Here is a 23,594-nt window from a genome sequence, read left to right on the forward strand (position 1 = left end):
ACAGGGTCCCATTACTTGGCTATTTCTCCCCAGTTGCCATAAACACTGTTCAAAATTCTCAGTGTGCATACTGTTTTATGCTTTACTTCTACAATGATTACAGATAACTAGATTTAATTAGGAATCAGTGATATGTTTTTTACATACCCCATGTACATTGCAATTAACTCAAGGGAACTTTCAGCTGGCAGCCCTTTTGAATTCTGATCAAGAAAGCTTGGCTGTTCAGTTCTCTATACTGGAATAATTTCTCATTCATTGCTAATAATCATTTTATTTACTTGGGTACTAACAGAGTTTTCCTTTTTACCTACCATAAAGACAAGGTATTTGTTTCATCTCATATTACTTCCCCTTGTTTTATTTATTTGTAAGTGACTTATAAACAACTACTGGGGAATAGTGTTCATTAGCTCAGTATTTCTCATGTAGGACACTAAACTGAGTCCCATGAGCCTGTTCAGATTACACAGATTTAAACAGATTAGTTTATAGGTGGCTGCGGTGGTGCAGCGGTTAGCATTGCTGCCTCACAGCAAGAGGTTTTCCGGTTCGATCCTCGGCTGGGGTGCCTTCTGTGCGGAGTCTGCATGTCCTCCCTGTGGTCATGTGGGTTTCCTCGGGTGCTCCGGTTTCCTCCCACATCCCAAAGACATGCTGTAGGTGGATTGGACACTCTAAATTGGCCCTAGGCATGAGTGTGTGTGCATGTGTGTGCCTTCTGTGGAAGGTTGGGTGCCAGGCTGGCAACTTGACACTGCCAATCATGAGCGGATAGGTGATCAGCTGTGGTGACCCCTAACCGGAAAAGCCGAAAGAAGAAGTTTATAACACTAGTGTTCTTTGGCTTCCAAGATTAGCTGTCAGTAACACAAGTTGCTGTTTAAATAAAAGCTGGCATTCTGTGCTCTGAATGCCCGACACAGTATAGTTGTATTTAACTTAAACAGTGTGCAGTTACTAAATTATGTATATCTTTTAATTAATGCTTAATCAAGCATTTCTTCATAATCCCAACATTGACACAGTTGTAAGTCATCACTTCATCTTTTTAAAGATAAGTCCAATATCCCTAATATATGCACATTATTAATTCTTTTTTCAAGATTAGTTTTACTGAGTGAGCGAGGGAAATTCTGGGTGTTTTCTGCTTTTGTGTGGTTGAACCTTAGTTATATGAAACTGGGTCTATTATCAGTAATGTGAACAACTTCATCATATGCTTAGCTAAAAGCTTTAGACCTTATGTCTTGACACAGACATTACAGTATCCTTCCTGTTACTGAGATAAACCAAAGTAGCCATGCATAAGAAGTGTACATATTTATACATATGATTATAATATATACAGATTGTTTTAATTATAATATAAAATAATGTAATTATATTCCTTCTATAATACAGCACCACTTGTTAGAGTGTGTTTTAAATTTATAGTTTTGAATGTTTTTCCAGCAAGCAATGAAACAAAACATATGAACCAATAATGACAAACTGCCCAATTCAGAACATTTCAACCATAAAAGGCCACTTAGAAAAACTTCTGTCATTACAATCCACCAATGTCAGTCAGTATGACAATCTCTGCAGAAGTAAAAGTCATCTGAATAATTCCACATTAACGAGATCTGAAACTAATGAAGATGTTGCTAGAAAACAACTTTATATTTCAGTGTTTCATCTACAAATTCAGTGCCCACTGCCCTTAAAGAATAAATTGCCCATGCTACATTAAAAAAAAAATGTTAAGCTAGTATATTGCAATAGGGAATGGGTGGCAAGCTGAAAAACAGGTTCATAGTTGCTAGGCATTTTCTCCAAAGGAGGACATACTCAGGACTGCAGCACCCCATCTCCTTAAAATACAAATCTACATCTTGTGGAAGTAAAACCTATAGCCTTCTACATCAAGATGCAAGTATGCTACCTGCTGTGCTACTAACACTGCTTTAAAATTCTATATGACAATAGTGAACTAAACAGATGTACATTTTAAGCAAACTTAGCATGAACAGCAGTAAATTTCTCTTCCCTTGAAGCTCACAATTCCTTAAAAATGCACTTGAAAATAAATTCCACCTGCTAAAGCTAACTAGGACATTACACACACACACACACACACACACACACACACACACACACACACACACACACACACACACACACACACACACACACACACACACACACACACACACACACACACACACACCTCAAGACCTCTTAGTGCAAGAAATATGGCCAAAGCTTAACATAAATAGGGACAGATTACAAATATTTCTCTCATGAACTTAGAAAATTGCTAGACTAACAGGATTTGTGTTAGTATGCATTTTTCTAAAGGATATGATGTCTAAAACACAAATGTCTGTCATTATTTAACAACTTTAAACCTTTTTAGGAGGAATATGGGGCAAAAATCTGGACATTCTGTAAAAATCTGGGCAGCTGAGGGGTGTACTATCTCTCTTTTATACATACATACACACACACACACATGCACACACGCACACACACACACACACACACACACACACACACACACACACACACACACACACACACACACACACACCTACTACTTACACACATACCTCTCAGCCACTCCAAGACAAATTTCAACAGAATTAGTGACAAATGTAGAACAAATCAGGGACACTTTACATCTATTAACTTGAGACATTAACAGAATAAGAGTATGTGAATTGATATACATGTCCTACAGGAACAAAAACCACTACCTCTTAATCATTGTCATTATTTATTAAGTATAATGCAGCACCTTTCCGCCAAAAGGCACTAGTGTTAAGTGGGATTCACAGGGACAGAGCTAAAATTTGAGTTAAAATCAAGGACAGTTGAGAGATATGCTTACACACAAACACACACACACACACACACACACACACACACACACACACACACACACACACACACACACACACACACACACACACACACACACACACACACACACACACACACACACACACACATTCACACACACACCTACATACTACTTACACACACACCTACCTTTACCTACCTACTTCTTACATACAGTGCATATCTATTTTTGTTCCAAGTGAATGGCCCTCACCGGTGTCATTGGTGAGGATTCAGGCTCTTTGATTACTGGTCCAGAGGGGGGACATCACAACATCAACAGCCAGTAATAAACAAGCCTGTATTTTTTCTGGTGGATACCTCTATGCAAGGTCTTCAATAGAAATGGAATCTATTGGTTGACAGGTTATGTGGAAGATGGAATGAAACATGACAAAGATGTCCCAAGAATGAGAAATTATATATAGGCTTATCCAGAGAGGATCCATTTCAGCCAAAGCTGGGGAGTTGCACATCACATTTTACATGAGCACAGAAGTCAAAGTAGAGCTTCTGGCACAACAGTACAAGCTACAATGTCTTATAGCAGAAAAAGCAAACATAACACATACAAAGACAAGCCTCAATAAATCAGGAAAGTTGACCAGATCATCTGTAGATATGTACAATGAGAGAGAGAGATAGAGCGACATTACTGTCATGGGTGTTAATGCTGAGTAGAGATTAGGTTAGGATGGTGTATTAGTGTAGGGGGGTTGGTAAGTGCAAAAGGGGTGGGAGCGGGAGGCAAGTATGGTTTTCAGCAATGAACTGTGATTAGGGAATGTTTACATTACTGACAAAGAGCAAACCCAGGTTATTTAATGCTACTGGTGGGTTTCTGAAACATGTGCAGGTGGCCCATGGATTACAGTGAGGATTTCTTCCCTGAATGAGCTGCATGTGTTCAAATTACAGAAGTTGATGGGGGGTTAGTGGGACCCAAAGCTTAGGTGCCAGGATTGAGGTGTGTTCAGAGGATGAAGGTGTCTTTGGGGTCTAAGGAAACCTGGGCACAGTTGCTTTGTGACTGAAGGTGGTATGGAGTATCTTTTTATGGTTAGTTTATGGCTCAGGGAGCTCAGATGGTTTCACTATGGAGAGCTTTGTGGATAATGAACAATTAAAGGTCTGATCTCTCTTTTATGGAAAGCTATTTTTGGTCTTCTGAGTGTGAAAACAGTAATGTGCATATTATCGGAATATAAGAATGAAGTTGCATATTTTGTTAGAGTGAGTTTGCAGGTCTTTCAGATTTTTAGTGAAGGCATAAACTAGTAATGGTAGGACAGATTCTAACTGGGTTTGGAGGATATTTTGATGTGCTGCATTCCTTCCTTCCTCCGGGGATGAGGCATTATGAGATCTGGCAACAGCCAAAGAACATAGGGTTTATTTTTGCCTTTAGGTATTTAATGTGAAAATGCATGTTTAGGCTGGAGACAAGAGTTACACCTAAGTATTTAAAAACAGATAACACATTCAATGGGATTTATGTCATATGAGAGTGATATAGACAGAGGTGGTTGGGTTTTTAAGGAGTGTCAAGAGCATTCATTTTATTTTGCTTTCAGGGGACAGACTCATGGCTAGCATTTTAAAATCTAGCTTTGTTTTTAACTTACCAAGGTGAGTTGTAACTGTTCTACTATGGTTTTGTATAAGGTTAATGAGTGGCTGAGAACTATGTCATCTGCATATAAAATGGTGTTGGCTGTGTTAATGCTTAATGGGAGGTGGCTGATGAATAAGGTGAAAAGCATAAGTGCTAACGTGGATCTTTGTGGAATCCTGTGCTGATTTTCTGTCAGTGTGTGTGAACACACATCTCACTGTAAATATTCTGTTTGTGAAGTAGCCAGTCTAGTGTGGAAGGGCAAAAGTTGTAAAGAGCAAAGGAGTTGAGTAGCAACCATGAATCAACTTGATAAGAACCAGAAAATAAGTGTAAAGGCAGCCCACAATAAGCGATAGATTCACAATGCCACATAGTCTCATGCAGACATACCCTTTGTCGTAAACAGAACAGCAATTAATAAAAGTAGCAATTCAATGGCTCTGTAAATACAGACTGAAACCTTAGATCCTACAGAAGTGGGTGGTTGATTAACTGAATAACATTGTTGTTCGTTAAGTTTGCCTCTCACACATCAGCTTGCATACTGCCTTATGCTGAACTAATCTCTAAACCACAACATTACTACTGATTCACCCAAAACAGCCACAGGTGCTCAGTAAATGCAAACCAACTTCTCATTTAAAATACAATGAAGTAAGAACATTGCACAATCATGGTAAATTATTGATTCTAGAGAAAACTGGACACGTCTGAAACATTCAACCCTGAATAAAAAATATAAACAGAGAGCAAATGTGAAATTTCCTTTAAGCGTAGTCTTGCACTGCCATGCAGCAAACATTCAATCACTTCTGTTCAGTACAATAACAGTGATAGCAAACATTTCAAATACAATGCTAACATTTACCAATAAATGGAAGAACTATGACAGCTGTCAACTACAATAAAGTTTACTAAACTATTATAAGTAATACCTCAGCTGCACTGGCATATTTCCTATTGATACATACAGTGATCCAATAAACTGGACCAGTAAAATTCCCAAACGACGGAAGACCAAAACTAACTTCCAGTGTCATGATAATCCTTAAGATCTCCTTAAGAGATATAAAGTGCAAATCATGTTATATGCAACACTTTGAAATCTTTAGCAAATTCCTACATTGACAGTGCCATTTTATTTTGTGACTTTGCAAATTTTACTTAGGCATAATTATCACTTCCCATTTCTTCTGAAATGAGGGAAACCTCTTCTTCCTCCATCACTTGTTACATAGAAATCACAAACCCATGTGCGTTTATTTGGAAGAACACTTCCAAACTCCTAATGCATACAAACCCCTATCTAATTCTTACATCCACACAACCCTAACTGCCTATTTCTTACTTGCACACTGTCACACACCTCTTAAACACTTAAAAACACACACGCACACACTTACCTCTCACTTCTACGCTCGCCTGCAGTCCCAATGTCTTCTACATTTCAAATTCTGTGCGCGGGGCGGGCGTGGAAGCTAAAGACGTAAGCCATCAGTCGCACAGACAGAGAAGACGAAATCAGGTCGCAAACACCTGTTCCGCTTGAGCGATTTGACACAAAGGAAAAAAACATTTTTTTTTAAATTAAAAGAAAATAAAATCTCCGGGCCAGCCGAATACAGGGGGGTGCAAGTGCACCCCCTTGCACCTGCCTGTGGGCACCCTTGCCATCAAGATATACCTTTTACTTGAAGAGATTGGAGTAATAATAAGCCACACAATATCCATGTTGACCTTCTGAAATGGTTCTTCAGTACCAGGCTAAGGCCACAGAGCAGTCTTACTTTTGTCATCTGCATTTCCAAATATCTGGTATTTTTGCAATGTTTGGCCATACAAATTTTGCAAAAACCTGTTTTTTTGTGTACTTTAAACCTATATTGCCTAAATATAATCTCATGGGCTATAGCTAGAAGTGCCTAACAGTAGGCCCTTGGGACTAGCATAATGTGTTACACCCTCCTTCAGCCCCACTCTCAGCAGTCCATTCTATGTACAATAGTCCCTTATCTCTGGATACAGACTACCTCTAACCCAAGAGTCACTAAACTCCTTGGGTACCTCACTCATGTTTTATAAGATAAGATCTGAGAGGTATGCGTGTCATAACTCCTTCTCTCCCTCTTTGTAATCCTCCCTGGATTTCTTTCAGTAAGATGTCTAGTATCATTTGACAACTATGTGATTTATGCTTACTGCTACCAACTATCCCTTCCCCTGAAGTAGCTCCTTTCACTGTAAGTGTGGCACCTTTTGACACATTTAGCTTTGCTTAAGGCTTGCTGCTATTACAACATTTATTCCTGAAGCAACCACATCATTATCCGGCATTCAAATTGTGGGTACTTGCTAGGTATCCCCAGAGATACCTTCCCTTATATGCTAGTCTCTATATTTGGCTGCACGTAACTGGATATAGAAAGCTGAATCATAAAAGTAAATTCCTATCAGGATATCTGTGGGGGTATCATAAACTTTCTCCAGCTTATCTCCTTGCGTCTCGCAGTCAAAATACGCCTAGTTTAATGGTAGCTGAAAAGGTATCCATCCTCTGATCTTTGCTGGACTGGGCTTCCCAGGAAAGTAAATCTCCTGTCTACAACTTCAGGTTAACATAATTATGTCTGGCAGTCACAAGACAGCCCATCACTACTCTGGTGATGTGACTGTTATCTCCTTCAGGTGGCTTTGTTCCCCACCCTGTCTATACTAACATTTAAGCAGTACACATCCAACTTGATTATATTGGAATCATTTAACCCAAGCACCTGACCCATTACTGGCTTTGCCTGTAGAAACTGCTGCAACTGTGTAGGTTACTAACAGTGGATTCTGTTATGCCCAATTGCAGTGCTAGGTACTGTTTCCTGCTTGCTAAACAGAGGTCAGCCTTTTTAGACATCTCTCATCATCTGTGTTACATTCCTAGTCTGTCAACCAGTCTCAGGCAGACTACTGAACCACAAATGACACCCTGAAGCATTCATCTCTCCCACAGTACCTAGGTAATTCACACACAAACAGATCAATGTGTACAGGGAAATGCCTTTTATCTATCTATCTATCTATCTATCTATCTATCTATCTATCTATCTATCTATCTATCTACCTATCTTATTTCTTATTTTGACCAGGTAAATGGTCTGGTCCACTGACCATTTTCATGAAAAAGCCAGTTGTTTTGGTAGCTGAATGATTACAACAGCTGGACCAATGATCTGGAGAGTCTACGTTTGAGTCTTAGTTAAAGCATACACTTTGTTCATGTTGTGCTCCTAGACTTTCACAATGTCTTGTGCTTCTAAACACTTCTCATTGACAAAGCACTTTAATTGCATTGTGAATCTGGGAATTTTGTTGATGTTGTCTGCTCTTTGTATTTCTTTGTTTGATTACATTATGGGCATTGAGCTGAGGAAGGAAGATGCTCCTGCACTTAATTCTGTATCTGTGTTTCACAGTGAGCCTTGTTTATGGGTTAAAATGGTTTATAGACTAGTTCTCTTACTTGGATGAAAATAAATAATTCAAAAGTAAATATATCAGAAATGGGCGTTTCCTCACTGGGTTGATTGAACTTGGTAGACAAAATAAATGAAAATAAATAAATAAATAAAGGGGAGGAAAATTCATCAGTAAAAGGAGATTAAATATGATAAGAAAGTATGGTTTTGGGATTAAAATAGAGTTTATATGTGTATATATATACTACTGAATTTTCTTCTCCTTTATATATCTATATATCTATATATATATATATATATATATATATATATATATATATATATATATATACACGTGTGTGTGTATGTGTGTGTGTGTGTGTGTGTGTGTGTGTGTGTGCATGCATGTACATATATAGATAGATATATAAAATTTCTTAAACTATATAACTTAGTTTACTTTTAAGTTTTATATATAAATAATATATAAATATAATTTATATATATATTATAGCAATAACTCACTCATGGATGTGGGTAATGCTGGATCTACCCACGGTTGGCGTGGTTTGGTCACAAGGGGGAAGCCCGAGTGGCCAAACAAAGCCAACCGTGGGTAAATCCAGCATTACCCACACCCAGGCATGGGTTATTGCTATTATACAATGACATTATTTAAGAAAAAAAAATAATTACTTTTCTTAAATATTGGCATTGTATAATGCCTCCTTGCTGCCCTTCTGCAGCTGTCTGGTATTCTGCAGCAGTTCTCATGTACTGCGCATGCGTATGCCTACGCAGTACATCAGAACTGTGGGCAAAAGCAACGGAGAAAGCAAGTTCTGGGTTGCTTTTTACAAACTGTTTTCGCTATGTTAAATGGGTTTAACATAGTGAGACAGCTTTAAAAAAAGCGATGGAGAATCTTCATTGCTTTTTTTAAAGCTGTCTCGGTATGTTAAACCCATTTAACATAGCGAGGCAGTTTTGAAAAAAGCAACGGAGAAAGCAGGATCTCCGTTGCTTTTTCAAACTGTCTCGCTATGTTAAAAGAGTTTAACATAGCGAGACAGCTTTAAAAAAGCAACGGAGAATCTCCGTTGCTTTTTTAAAGCTGTCTCGCTATGTTAAACTCCTTTAACATAGTGAAACAGTGTGAAAAAAGAGTTATAGTAATGGAAAAAGTCCGGGCGACCAGACCTTTTTCCATTACTATAACTCTGATTTACTATGTGCACACTGACCAATCAGCGTGCACGTTTTTGAATATTTAATGGGGGGGTCATTGTATATATATATATATATATATATATATATATATATATATATATATATATATATATATATATATATATATATATATATATATATATATATATACACATATATATATATATATATATATATATATATATATATATATATATATATATATATATATATATAGATTACCTTCATTTTGTTGAAAGCTCATTTGACTGACAAACATTTTAGTCGGACCAAATGATTGACAATTAGTACTGCCAGTGTCTAGAGCACTGTAAGGGAAGTAAAAGGAATATGTCCTTTTCACCACTGTAGTGTGACCCTGGAGTTAGTATATATAGTTGGGGGTGGGGGGCACAGCCCCCCACACTGGGGTGTGTGGCAGCATAGCCCCCTACTTACTTTCATGTTATATTCTTTGCTTTTGGTTTTATTTTATTTAGTAAAACCAAAGTAAGTGGGGGGCTGTGCTCCCCACACCCCCCAAACTGTATATACTAATGCCAGGGTAGCACTACAGTGGGGAAAATGACATATTCCTTTTATTTGCCTTACAGTGCTCTAGACACTGGCACTACTAATTGTTAGTCAAATGAAGTGTCAGGGAAATGAAGTTTCAGTCATTTGATCCGACTAAAATGCTTGTCATTCAAATGAGCTTTCGAAGAAATGAAGGTAACCCGGGTCTACTTCATATGACCTAAATTTCATATGATCGAAATTCATTTGACTGAGACCAAATGACCTAAACTTCATTTGACCTAAATTGACATAAAACTCATTTCACTGACAATTAGCACTGGCAGTCTGTAGAGCACTGTAAGGCAAGTAAAAGGTATATGCCCTGTTCCCCACTGTAGTGCAACCCTGGAGTTAAAATATATAGTTAGGGGGTGTGTGGGGGGGGGGTGTGGTGTGCGTAGTCCCCCACCTAGTTTGATTATATATTCTGTGGTTTGATTTTATATTGTTCAGTAAAACTGAACGTTGTGGGGGACTACGCCACCCAGAACCCCCTAACTATATATTCTAACTCCAGGGTCACACTACAGTGGGGAACAGGACATATACCTTTTACTTGCCTTACAGTTTTCTGCAGACTGCCAGAGCTCATTGTCAGTGAAATGAGTTTTAGGTCAAATGAAGTTTAGGTCATTTGGTCTGACTCAAATGAATTTCAGTCATATGAAATTTAGGTCATATGTACTAGACCCATAAATATATATATTTAAAATACATAATTTCATTGCCTTTTAAGTTAAAATTTACAAGGTATTTCTAAAACTCTGAACATTAAAATTAAAAGCAACTACTTAAAAGACTGCTATTCCATCTCAGAAAGTAAAACATCTGAACTACATTTTGCAGTGCCCCTTTAAATGGAGGCGGTCACTCCCAACATATTCTACTTCCTGTGCTCTGAAACTGAAACTGGAATTTCTTGTTACTGTTAACATGGTTTACATAATGTGGGTTGTGAATATCACTTAAATTTGTCAGTTTGCCTGAGAGTCTATTGATTCTATATTGTTGACGCCAGCTGAATATGGTCTCTGTTAACTGGATTTTATATAGTGTAACAAAACTTTCCTGTTCTAAGTATAAACAAGAACTTCCATTTGAAAAGGACTCCTAGGAGTTGAAGCTGAGGCATTCAATGCAGGAAACAGACTTCAGAGAGAAAGACGAGATGCAGAATCTGTGCGTTACAAATAGGGGAACAGAGCACTGTTGTGGGGACCACAGACAGAGACTGGAGTTGTTCTGCCAGGAGGATGAGGCCTTTATCTGTGTCCTGTGTGTTCCCAGGCATTCATGTCACAGTTTTGTGTTCCTGCACGAGGCAGTCAGTATGTATAAGGTAAGGGATGCTCCATGATCAATGTTAATTAATTGGTTCTCTCTGTGGGGATGAACTGACAAAAGAATTATCTTCCAAAAGTTTTAGCCAGGATTTTTTCTTAGTTAATGACTAATGTATTCATAAAAAAAAAAAATCAGTATTTTTATTTTTTTTTTGGCACAAAGCAGAAGCTTAGAAAGTGTGATATTAAGTGACACAGAAGGTTATGCAGGAAATGTTTGCCTTTTTTTGCTGATTACACAAAGTTATACAACATGATTGATACATCATCTGGTTCAGAAACAACAAACATGTTACTGTCAAGGTAAAAGTGATGGTGTTAAGCATGAAGCATCTGTGAAGTGAAATAAATTGAAATGAGTGAAGTGTTCAGGGAAAGTGTTAGCATTAACAAATGAGGAAGGGGCCAGGGGTTCAGCTTATCTGATTAAAAGCTGTTGGAATACTAGGCTGTGTACAAAGAGGCATGGTAAAATGGAACAAAAAGTTATTGTGCCTTAAATAAATAGAGCTCACATAAACTGCCAATGAGCAATTCTGTAGACCTCATCTTTCTTAGGATGTGGACAGTTTGAACGTAATTTAGTACAGCATGAGAAAATGGTGCAGTCTACACCAGAAGTCATAAACAGAGAACCTCCAAGAATTAAAATGGGTGGTGAAAGCCAAACACACTCTGGCTAGGCTTATAAATGCCCTAGGGATATATATATATATCCCTAGGGCATTTATAAGCCTAGCCAGAGTGTGTTTGGCTTTCACCACCCATTTTAAATTAATTTTGCTATGCCCATTTTTGAGGTTAGTATACTGTGCCTCTGTCTAACAGTGACACAGAAATGATACCCGGGGTAAACTTACGATCCCCATCCACTCATCAAGATTCCTCTTGAAGAGAGTCAATGAGGGACTCTGCCTAACCTGGACTGGGATTATATTCCAGAGTGGAGGGAGCCTCTGGATTATGAATCTGTCCCTCCAGCATGTCCTATTTATTTCAGTGCTGAGGTTCAAGACTCTCGAGTGCGTAGCTCGATGGGATTTGGATTTTCTGAGGTGCAGCATTTCCATTAATTCCGGGTTGGACATGGCTTTATACGTCAGGCACAGATCGCCTCTGAGCAGGCGGTATGCCACTGAGTAGAGCTGGAGTTTCTTTAACCGGGCAGCATATGGCATCTGTTTGAGCCCTTTGATCCTCTTGGTGAGGTACTTCTGGGGTCTTTTCAGTTGCTGCAAGTATCTGGTAAGGTACATCCCAAAAGGGGCATTGTACTCAATTATGGGCCTGATAAGGGATGAGTGAAGAGGCACGATGACCTCCCCTGATCTAGATGTGAATCCCTTCATGATTAGGTGGGCTATATAAAATGTTTTTCTAACCACTTTGGCGACGTGGTTGTCAAATGAGAGATTGCTATCAACTTGGGTCCCCAGATCCCTAATTACTTCTTCCATACTTAATGGATTACCACCTATGTGGTAATTTGTGGGCACTTTGTTTTTGCCAAAGGGGATGACTATACAATTTTTGGCATTTAGCTTGAGGCCATGGCTCTGGCACCAGTTGTCTGTTTCTATGAGGCCCTTTTGGAGGATGCTTGTGTCGGCTGGAGAGTCGATTATGGCACCCAGTTTGCAGTCATCTGCGAACTTGGTCAGCCGCAGTCCTTCCGTGTTGGTCTGTACCTCTGAGAAATATATACCGAACAAGAGAGGTCCCAGGACTGAGCCTTGTGGGACGCCACTTGTAACTGGTTTGGAGTTTGCATGGCTCCAGCAATTCTAACCATGTGGGTTCTGTTCTTGAGCCAGTTTGCAACCCATCTAGTGACATAGGGGTTTATATTTAAGCTGGTGAGCTTATCTATAATGCCCGAGTGGGGTATTGTATCGAAGGCTTTTGCGAGGTCCAGGTAGGCTGTGTGGACCACCTTCCCCTCGTCAATGGTCTTGGTGACCGTTTCAAAGAAATCAACCAGGTTTAAGAGGCAGGATCTGCCCTTAACAAAGCCGAACTGGGTAGGATCTAGTGTCTGTAGGTCCCCAATATCTTTATTTATGAGGTCCATGATGATCCTTTCCATAGCTTTGCAGACCAAGCTAGTCAGGCTTATGGGGCGATAGTTTCCAGGATCCATTGAGGCACCACCTTTGTGGAGAGGGACCACCGTTGCTGTACACCACTCTTTGGGTACATATCCTGTAGTAAGGCTGAGATTGAACAGTAGTTTTATGTTTGGGTTTAGCTCTTCTTGGAGTTCATGTAGGATGCAGCCCGGGACACCGTCTGGTCCCATTGATGCTGTGCTTTTTGCTTTGGAGAGGGCAGCTCTTACCTGAGCATCTGAGATGTCAGGGGGGCAGCACTCTGCTGGGATAGATATTTGCCCTTTTGGTGGGGTGGGGGGGAGTTCGTGCTGAACCTGTCAGCTAGGATGTTGGCAATGTCTGTGGGTTCGGTGTATTTTTTATCATTTTGGACTAATTCTGAGCATATCTGGGAATTCCCACCCGGGTTCCTAACATAGCTAAAGAAAGCCTTATGATTATCCTTAGTGTCCTGTGCAATTTTTCTCTCAAAGCTGGCCTTAGACGATTTTATGAGTGCCCTACTGATCAGAGATGCCTTCCCTTTTTGGGATTTTTCTCTATCACGTAGTAGCTTCCTCCTTCTATTGTATAGTTTGTTTATGACTGGGGTCCACCAGACAGGACGTCTGCCTTTGGAGGATTAGGTCTTGGTTTTATTTGGGATTGCATGATCCATGCATTCCTGAAGGTGTTCATAGAATGCATGTATAAAGGATTCTGCGGTCTGGGCCGTATTTTCCACAGGCCCGGGGGCTTTGAAGGATTCCACCTCGGTTTTGAGGAGTGTGAAATTTGCTTTAGAGGAGTTTTTCACTGTGGTTTTCTGGGCAGGGGGTGGGCTCGGGATGTGAATATCTAGTGAGATTAGTTTATGGTCTGATCTTACCAGTGAGGGATACACTTCTGGTCTGGAGCATAGAGTCCCCATGTTGGTGATGATCAGGTCCAGTATGTTTTCCCCTCTTGTGGGAGTGGTAACAAGTTGTTCCATAGCATTTCAGTTTATAAATTCTAGGAGCCTTTGGGCTAGGGTGTTGGAGCTAGAGTAATGCTCCCAGTCTATGTTTGGGTAGTTGAAGTTGCCCAATATAATGGTGTTTGGAGAGACCTTCATATTTTCCAGTGTTCTCAGGAAGGCCGAGTGGGATTCCTGGGTTTGGGAGGGTGGTCTGTACAGGCTATAAACTGGAAGGCAGTTTTACCCACTGTTAGTTGCACATGGATAGTCTCTGATGCTTCATGCTGTGCCACCAACCTGGAGGTGTGGGTATCTTTGACGAATATTGATGCTCTCCCTCCTTTTGTGGTTTGGTCCAAGTTTTGGGGCCGAAAAGCATGGTATGAGGTATAACCTGGTAGTGCTGGGGTGCTCTCGGGAGCCTTGAACCAGGTTTCTGTTACTGCACAGATATTGGTATTCTCCATGCTAAGAAGAGTTTCATGTGCGTGCATCTTGTGGTTTAGACTTCTGGCGTTGAGTAGCACTACTCTTAGTTTCTTATCCCTTGTGATGCCTATGGAGGTGGGTTTGTCTTTTGAGCCTTGCCTAAAAAAAGGCACTATGCGGGTAGCAAGAGCCTTTGCCAATATCTGAAAGCCCAGGGGTGATAGGTGCAAGCCGTCCCTAGCGAAGCATCGTGGCTTGTCGAGCATGTCATCCCAGGCTGACAGGCATTGGATCCCCTTTGAATGACACCAATACTTAAGCCAGTTGTTGAAATTGATCATCTTGTCTTCATATTGTGGCATCATTCTTGGTGAGGGTAAGATGCTACTCAAGGTCAGGGTCATACCGGCCTGGGCTACATGCTCAGAGAGCTTCTCTATGTCTCTTTTCATGTAGTCCAGGGAGGTACGTCTCAGGTCATTCACACCAGCATGGACAATGACTGAGTCATATTTGTACTTGCCTTGGAGTGATCTGAGTGCTTGTGTTATGTGGCGGATCCTAGCGCCCAACAGTCAGCTCACCGTGACCTTCTCCTTGTTCAGCCTGGTGAGCGGGACGTCAGTGTGCCTGACGATAGTCACCTATTACAAGTGTATCAGGTGTGTTGCTTAGCCTTAAGGGCTCTGACTGTTTGGCACACTGGCTTTGTGAGCTATGTGTTGCATGCGTTTTGTTTTGGGGTAGCGGTTACTTGGGTGTCTGCTTTGGAGGTCTCTGCTGCTTAGGCAGATTTTTATTTAGAGCCTTCGAGTATGTTTTTGTGTGTTTATGTGCTTGGTTTGCTGTCGTGGTAGGTCTATGTGAGACTGGAATTGTAGTGAGTGTGGTTTCCTTCTCCTCCTGACTGGTTTTGCCAGTACTGAGTTGAGAGAGCTTAGCCTCCAGTATGGCTATATGGTTGCATCTCTCACATGTGTTGGAATTTGTTGGGAGGAGGAGAGGGTTGTCTGTGTATATGAGGCAGTTGTAACATTGCCTCAAGATTCCCAGATTCACCAGCTGGACCGGAGATGAGATTTGACAACTGACCTTTGGACTTGCTAGAATAGTATTGGGAATTCCTTTATAATTGAAAAAAAGGGCCAGTGGGGAACAAGGTACTCAAGGGGAGTTTGTGAGGGTGTAGTGCTTTTAATTTTTTAGTACTGACTTGTATAATTGCTTTAGTGAGCAAGTGCCAGGTAACTTAAATGCAGTGTGCTACAGGTAACTTAAATGCAGCTCATTTCACTGACAATTAGCACTGGCAGTCTGTAGAGCACTGTAAGGCAAGTAATATATAACTTCCTCAGTACACTGAAGTTTCACTTACCTGACACTGAAATTTCCCAGATGAAAGGACATACAACTTCACAAGACTGACATGTTTTCATGCACTGTAAGTCACCACTTGTCCATCCTGTTGAATTTTGCCCCTTACCCCCGTGGTAGTGTGATCTCAAAGTTGGTATATTTAGTTAGGGGGGGTGTCGGTGGTGGGTTTAATTTTGTTGGGATGGCCAAGCAGTTGCTTACCTTGCATAAAAAGTCAGTGTTTTGGATGTCGGTGTTGTGCAGTTGTCGGTCCTTTCATCTCAGGGAAGTGGGAGTCAGGTAAGTGAAACAATGGTGTTCTGAAGTAGATCCATATATATATATATATATATATATATATATATATATATATATATATATATATTCATCACCTTTTCTTAGAAATAATTCTTCCACTTACTTCTCTAAGCTATGGGTGTCTTCAGACTGTGTCCTCTTTTTTCTGTGGCATCTTTTATTTTGTTTTTAATATATATATATATATATATATATATATATATATATATATATATATATATATATTCTTGAACAGAGTAGGTTGAAAAAACATGTAAGCACCACAGAAGTGGTAGTAGAGTCCATGTGGTTGCCATATTAAAAACAAAATAAAAGATGCCACAGAAAAAAGAGGACACAGTCTGAAGACACCCAAAGCTTAGAGAAGTAAGTGGAAGAATTATTTCTAAGAAAAGGTGATGAATGATTGGTACAGTCTAACTGAAAAAATAGCACTATTAAAACAGTAAATGAGTTTAAAAATATAACTCGGACATAAATGAGCTCTTGGATGTGATTGGAAATGTAATCTGTTGGTTTAGGTAATAGATTATGCCTTCTGGAGATTAGGTGGGTCAAACTATCATTATCTGGTGCCATAATCTGTGTTTCTGTATTAGAACTGAATAAAGTATAAAGACACACTGCAAATATGTTTGCCTGTGGGACTCTTCTTTAAGTATCTGATTAATGTGGCAGTCCCTCCTTTGTGCTCTGAAGGATGCAGGCAGCATGTTTTAGTTAAGTTGTAGTATGGAGATGGCCTGTATTCTGTCAGTCTGTTTTCCACCTTAACTAGTAGAAGAAAAGGTGTTGCTTATCACATGAAGAAGATAGCTTTCATTAGTTTTAACATACGTTTCTAGTTTATTTTGAGAAAACAGGCATGTGAACTAAAGCAACTTCATATCTAAGCAAACAGTGATATTCATTAGTAGTAAGATGTAGAATGCCTCTGGAGTATTTAGAGTTTAGTGTACAGTGTGATTATAATATACAAACAGAAAAGTAAAGATTTAATCTGGGATTCATAAACAAATAGCTTAATGTGTTAATTGAATTTATGTTGTGTGGTGATGTACAGGGTGGGCCAAATCAGAGTCTCAGGCTGCACCATTGTGTTGCCTGGTGAAATACTGCAGCCAACATCATATGCAAATGAACATATAATGATATGGAAATGAATAGCGTTATGGTAATAAGACCAATTAGAAATGCAAATGAGAATGAACAACATGGCGGAGTGATTCAGAAGTGTATAAAGCCTGCTCAACATGGTGCGTCAATTTGCATGCTGTTGTTTCTTGGTGAACAGAGACTAAGACCATGCTAAGATGCTAGGAGTAACACCTGCATTACCGAGACAGTATATTTTGGGAGCCATTCTTATAGCCAGTGTAATCAGTGGTATGCCTCATTGCTCCCCATGTCACAAACTGATCTGATCATTCCTAACCTGCCATCACCACCACTCTAAGGACATAATCAAAAGCTGTGTTGTGGACAGAGTCACCATGTAAGAACTTGTAGACATGTGCCATCATCACATGGAATCCCACACGTTTTGTTCAATACCAGTTCCTGTGGACAATAAGGTGTGGGTAACTTTGTCTATCCTTGTTACTGGGCCTTCCAGTGGCCGTCATGGGATACGTTGGGCATATCACGGGTATCTTCCTGACAATTATTAGTTCATTAATGTTGTTATACCATAGCATGAGGAGGGGCATATGTGGTTCCCACAGAATGAAGAGGAGAGAAGCGCCACTAAGCAAGCATTCTTTGAAATAGCCCTTTCCTTGAAAGTCATGGGCCACTGATTGCTACCACATCACCATTAAAGCTCCACCTGGTCCACGTGGCAACGGTGTGCAGCCTGAAAGGATTCCACTGCATTAATTGCCAGGTGTTATGCAATGTTCAGTGTGTATTGTATAGAATGACCATGAGTGCCATCCATAGTTACAATTCCCACATCTGTCAGATGTTAGACATATACTAGCTATATGTGGGGGGTTGTTTCCCCTCATATCCATTGTATTAATAATGTTGATTGCACCTACAGCCATGGTTTATGATGCCAGTAAACAATCCACAGAACATGGCTGAGACTACATAGAACTGTACAGTGTCACATACATCAACATAATTTACCGTATGTTCAAATTATTGAAGGCCCACTTCCAAGATTCTTTTAGTAGCATACTGTTGTATGCTTTAGGGACCACAACAAAGTATTTGCTGTCTGCACAGTGTTGCAAAATGTGGTATTATGCAGACAGTTAAAGCATGGGATTACCATTAGAGGACCACATTGACCATAGTCAGTGGAAGAGGAAGTGCTGGTTGGTGAGCTGATGTAGAAACTGACAACAGCAGAAGATTGTGAGAGGCAGGTGCAGTACTTTGGAGCACTGGCAAACATTTGGTGTCTGGTCCACAACTAGGGGCCAGAATAGACTCAACATGGATTAATGCTGATGTGTGCGGTACTGTACCTAGATTATGCTGTACAGTGCAGCAGACATTACATACCTATGAAACACAACAATGAGAGTAGAGCACAGTTGTTATACTGCACAGGTGGGGAGAGACAGATTGAGAGGTATCAACAGTGGGCACATTGGAGAAATGGACACTAAGGATGTGGAATGGAGTGAGTGACATGGCTATGTGATTGCAGTAAGCTTTGTATACTCTGATGGAAGGGGGTGATGCTTCCTGAGGAGCTACTGTGTCCAGATATAGTAGGTACTTTCTCAGTATGGGTTCCTGGTCACAAAGGACCTGCAGATGTTGTTTAACTGTGCATATAGTTGTGACAGGTATTTCTGTGTGTCAGTATTGATGCAGATCTTGACTGCCTTTGGCCATGGGTGCATCCCCTGTAGTAGTGGCATGTGTATCAATACTGATCTGCTATGTAGGCTATGTCATTGCAGGAGGCCATGGTTGATCACTGGCATGAAATGTGGTGGAGAAACAGTACATGAACATGACCTACCCTGTCCTGTGGGCATATCCACAGTGGAAGCTAAGCAGTGACCATGACAGTGGTATCATCCTAGTGTGACCCCATGGTGGCAGTGGTGATGTTCATTTGCCTCTCCAACATGCTAATCTTTTGATCCAGGTATGGCATGCACACAGCTATGTTGTTTCACAGGCTAAACAATACATAGATCATAGGATGTTACTAGGCTGTTGGCCTTGAGGCCTTTATAAGCCTAGCCAAGTGTTTATCCCATGTTCAGACAAATCAGCACTCGATGCCCCCTGTCCAGCTGGGACATGGGTGGAATCCCAGGATGTATTTTCTATTTCCCATCCAGTTATCTAGGTTGTGCTTAAAAAGAAGTAGAGGCACTCTGCTTGACATGGAGACTGAGTCTATTCTAACAGATAAGGGAGTTTCTGGGGCATACATCTGTCCCGCCAAGAAGTCCTATTGATGTCACAGACCAGGTTGAGGCCACGCATGCAGGTTACTAGAGTGGACCTTAACTTGCAGATATGCAACAGTCCCATCAAGGTGGGGTCTGAGATCACCTTGTATGCCAGACAAAGGTCACCTCTGAGGAGTCTGTATGAAACCGAATAGAGGGATAGGGCTTTTAGCCTATCTGTGTATGGTAGATTTTTGTGGCCCTGGATTCTCCTGGCGAGGAACCTCTGTAGACTCTAAAAACACTGTTCCCAACTACACTAGTCTAATGTCCAGAAAACTCTCTACCTGTATACTCACCCCAAACAAACCGAATACCTCATCTATCATCTTATCTCTATTTTTCTCTCCAGGGAAATACATCCAACCCTACCCCACCCCACCAATCAACAGGCAAACCCCTCCACTTCTCAGCTCTAAACACTCGAGTCTATGTAACTAAATTCCAAACCTTCTAGCCTGGCTTCTACATAATCAGCCCGATATTCTCTCTCCATCTTAGAAACCTGGGTTAAGCCCCACATGAAAGATTCTGAGCTAACTCCTCCCAACTACCACATGTCAAGGAATGACGGAACACAAAAAAGGGGGTGGTGTAGCACTCCTTTCCTCAGCATCCCTCTTAGTCACCCCCTATACCAAACCCTTTCCCAAATTTGGCAAGGCAGAAATGATACCAGCCCTACTCCACCTAAATAAGCATAAACTCATATTTGTTCTCTTCCCTCTATATTCCCCCTGAAGACAATATATCATCCCTTGAAGATATTCTCTCCAGGGTCTCTGCCAACACTACTCATGAAACCATAATCCTGAGGGACATGAACATAAACTGGGCCACAATCCAATCTTTCACTAACTCACTCAATATTAACTTGTATAACCTTACGGAGCTAATCAATTCCACTACCAGGCCTTCCAAGAACTCCATTACTGGAAGTGCAATAGACTGGATTCTAGTGTCCCATCCTCACTGTATCTCTGGTAGTGGTATTCTCCCTGACCCACTAGCTGACCACTTCCCCACTTTTGCCTGCTGTCTCCCCTCTTCTGTACAACTAACTTACACCTATATTTCCACTCGCTGCCTAAATAACTTAAATTCTGAAAACTTCTCAAATGCACTAAAAAGCACAAACTGGAACCCATTAAAGACTCTTCCCCTAGATAATGCTCTCTCCTACTTTAAAAGCCTGCTCAACTCCTTTGCCCCTCTAAAAAAGCATACAAAAAGTAACCCTGTACCCTGATTAACCATAACACCTTGGCTACTATGCAACTCCGTGACAAAGCCTGCTCAACTCCTTTACCCCTCTAAAAACAAAGCATACAAAAAGTAACCCTGTACCCTGGTTAACCAAAAACACCTTGGCTACAATGCAACTCTGTGACAAAGCCTGGACATGTTACCATAAAAATAAAACCACTGTCACCCTTAATGAATATAAGACACTATGAAATAAAGTAAAAAAAGTATTACCTCAGACTGCAAAGCCTATTTCTCCATCTCCAAACCAACTACAACACCAATCCCAAACTATTTTGGAAAGCAATCTCATCTCTCCTCAACCCAGGAAAAAAAGAAGACCCTTGCCCCAACCCAGATGCATCTGACATGGACTTGGCCACCCAATTTATCTCTTTCTTCATAGAGTCCATAAGCAAGCTAACATCATCCTTCACCAACACCTCTGTGACCCCTCCTCAGCCTGCATCCATCCCTTCCTCCCCTAGCGTCCATTGCCCCAACCTCCAGTCTTCTCTATCAATCCAATCTCTATATCCAGCATAAAAAACTTCTCCTAAAATTAAAACCTGGTTCCAGTGTCCCTGATGAAATTCCCTCCTACTTCCTAAAAGTAGCCACAGAAGTCATTTCTCTTCCTATTAGCATACTAATTAATCACTCTATCTCAGAAAGCCAGTTCCTCCAGCTTTGGAAGAAAGCCTTTATTATTCCTCTACATAAAAGAGGCAATAATAATGACATTACAAACTTCCGCCCTATTGCTATCTTATCCCCTATTACAAAGCTTCTTGAAAAATGTACCCACCAACAACTCTTACCCTATCTCATCAACAACCAGATTCTTACCCCCACACAGCATGGATTTAGACCCGGTAGCAGCACCTCCACTGCCCTTCTCTTCTTCCTTGAAACAATTAACAAAACCCACGATTCTGGCCATTTCATGTACACTCTTCTCCTCGACCTCTCCAAGGTGTTTGACACTATTTCCCACAACCTGCTTCTTAATAAACTCTTCAAACTAAACCTATCTCTTTCCTGTACCAAGTGGTTCTCCAGCTACTTCACAACCAGACAACAAGCAGTCAAATGGAATAAAGCCACTTCCCCCTTCCTTAATACTCCCACAGGTGTCCCCCAAAGTTCCATTTTAGGCCCCCTGCTATTCAACATATTCATTAATGACTTCTACCAAGCCATTCCAAACTTCAGCATCATCCAATATGCCAGCATACTACCATATCTGCTCTTTCCTTGTATCCCCACTGTAAATAAGATTACCCAAAGTGCCCTCTCTGCTACTGAGCAGTGGATGCTAGACAACTATCTGGCTCTTAATGCAACCAAAATTAAACTTGCGTTATTCACCGCCTCCAAAACCTCCTCCCTAGATAAACACCCATTCATAATCACCAGCAAAAACAATACTCCCCTAGAAATAGTCTCTGACACTAAACTACTATGAGTACTCATAGATGATCAACTAAAATTTGACAAACATTTACAAGTAAATATAAAAAAAAAAAAAAAAAAAACACAAAAAAACTTGGTATGCTATGCCACCATAATTGGCCATGATCGTTATATCTCTCCTTCCACCAGGCTCATACTAGCCAATACTTATCTCATCCCATCCCTCCTATATGGTGCATCTATCCTCACCAACTTACAATCCTCCCTCAAAACAAAACCTTGTATAACAAGACATCAAAATTTGCAGAAAGTCACAGAGACATTTTTCACCATTGTAATTCTCTTCACCAACTAAACTGGCTTGAGCTACCTAACCTCCTCACATATACCCAACTCATCCAAGCACACAAACTCATGTACAATCCCTCTCTTTGTCCCTCCCTAGCCACTACCTTTGAAATGCATGAACCAAAATGACTTAAGATCTAATTTCCCAAACCTAATTAAATTGCACAAACCCACACGTCCAGCCGAGAATCGCCTAATGTCCTTCTCTCTTGCATGCCTCTGGAATTCTCTACCATCTCCTATCTGCATCACCAGCAGTCTCTCTTCATTTAAAGCGTTGTTGCACTCACACCTACCTTTTACACTGGAAGTGCTCCTGTACCCATTCCTACCTAATCCTTCGAATACCAATTCCTACTCTCCTAGAACTAAATACACCATCACTTCCTCCTGTAGTTCCACAGTTCTATTGAACTACTTAACCAACTATTTAACAGTTACCCTATGCTGCTACTTTTTTTTTTTTTACAAAGTGTATTTATTGCTGTTTAATGAACTGTACTGATGTATTCCATCATTGTTAACCTTTTCTTATCATATTTACTTTACATTCCTATGAGATAATCTATAATGTATATGTGCAAAGTGAGCTATGTATTTATATTTTTCTGGAGCTTTTCTCCCCAGGACTCCATTGAAAATGGGGTCCTTGTGGCCCAATGGACTATCCTGGCAAACAAACTGCAAATAAATAAATAAAAAATAAATAAACAAATAGTCTCTCCAACTGTTGCTTGTGCTTTGCAAGGTGCATGCCGAATGGTGCATTGTACTCAATAATGGGCCTTATAAGGGAAGAATACAGGGATGTTATGACCTCCTTGTCCCTGGATGAGATACCCATGCATATGAGGTGGGCCATGTAGAAAACTTTCTGTACAATGGAAGCAACATGATGGTCAAAGGTCAAGTTGCTATCAACCTG

General features: G+C 40.4%; 1 protein-coding gene across 3 annotated transcripts in view; it reads left to right on the forward strand.

Moving 5' to 3' along the window:
* Window positions 1–23,594, forward strand: part of LOC122813901 (zinc finger protein 436-like) — a 770,947-nt gene that overhangs the window by 187,176 nt on the left and 560,177 nt on the right. The window contains exon 1 of one of the 3 annotated variants that reach the window (XM_044086445.1): window positions 10,642–11,077. The exons of the other annotated variants lie outside the window; for them this stretch is intronic. Within the exon in view, the coding sequence (XP_043942380.1) occupies window positions 10,874–11,077 (204 nt within the window). The 5' untranslated portion in view covers window positions 10,642–10,873. Of the gene's footprint in view, window positions 1–10,641; window positions 11,078–23,594 lie in introns of those variants that run through there. 3 annotated transcript variants of the gene reach the window in all.

The sequence above is a fragment of the Protopterus annectens genome, chromosome 10.part0, assembly GCF_019279795.1.
Source record: "Protopterus annectens isolate FY-2018-M chromosome 10.part0, PAN1.0, whole genome shotgun sequence".
Taxonomy (NCBI): Eukaryota; Metazoa; Chordata; order Ceratodontiformes; family Protopteridae; genus Protopterus; species Protopterus annectens.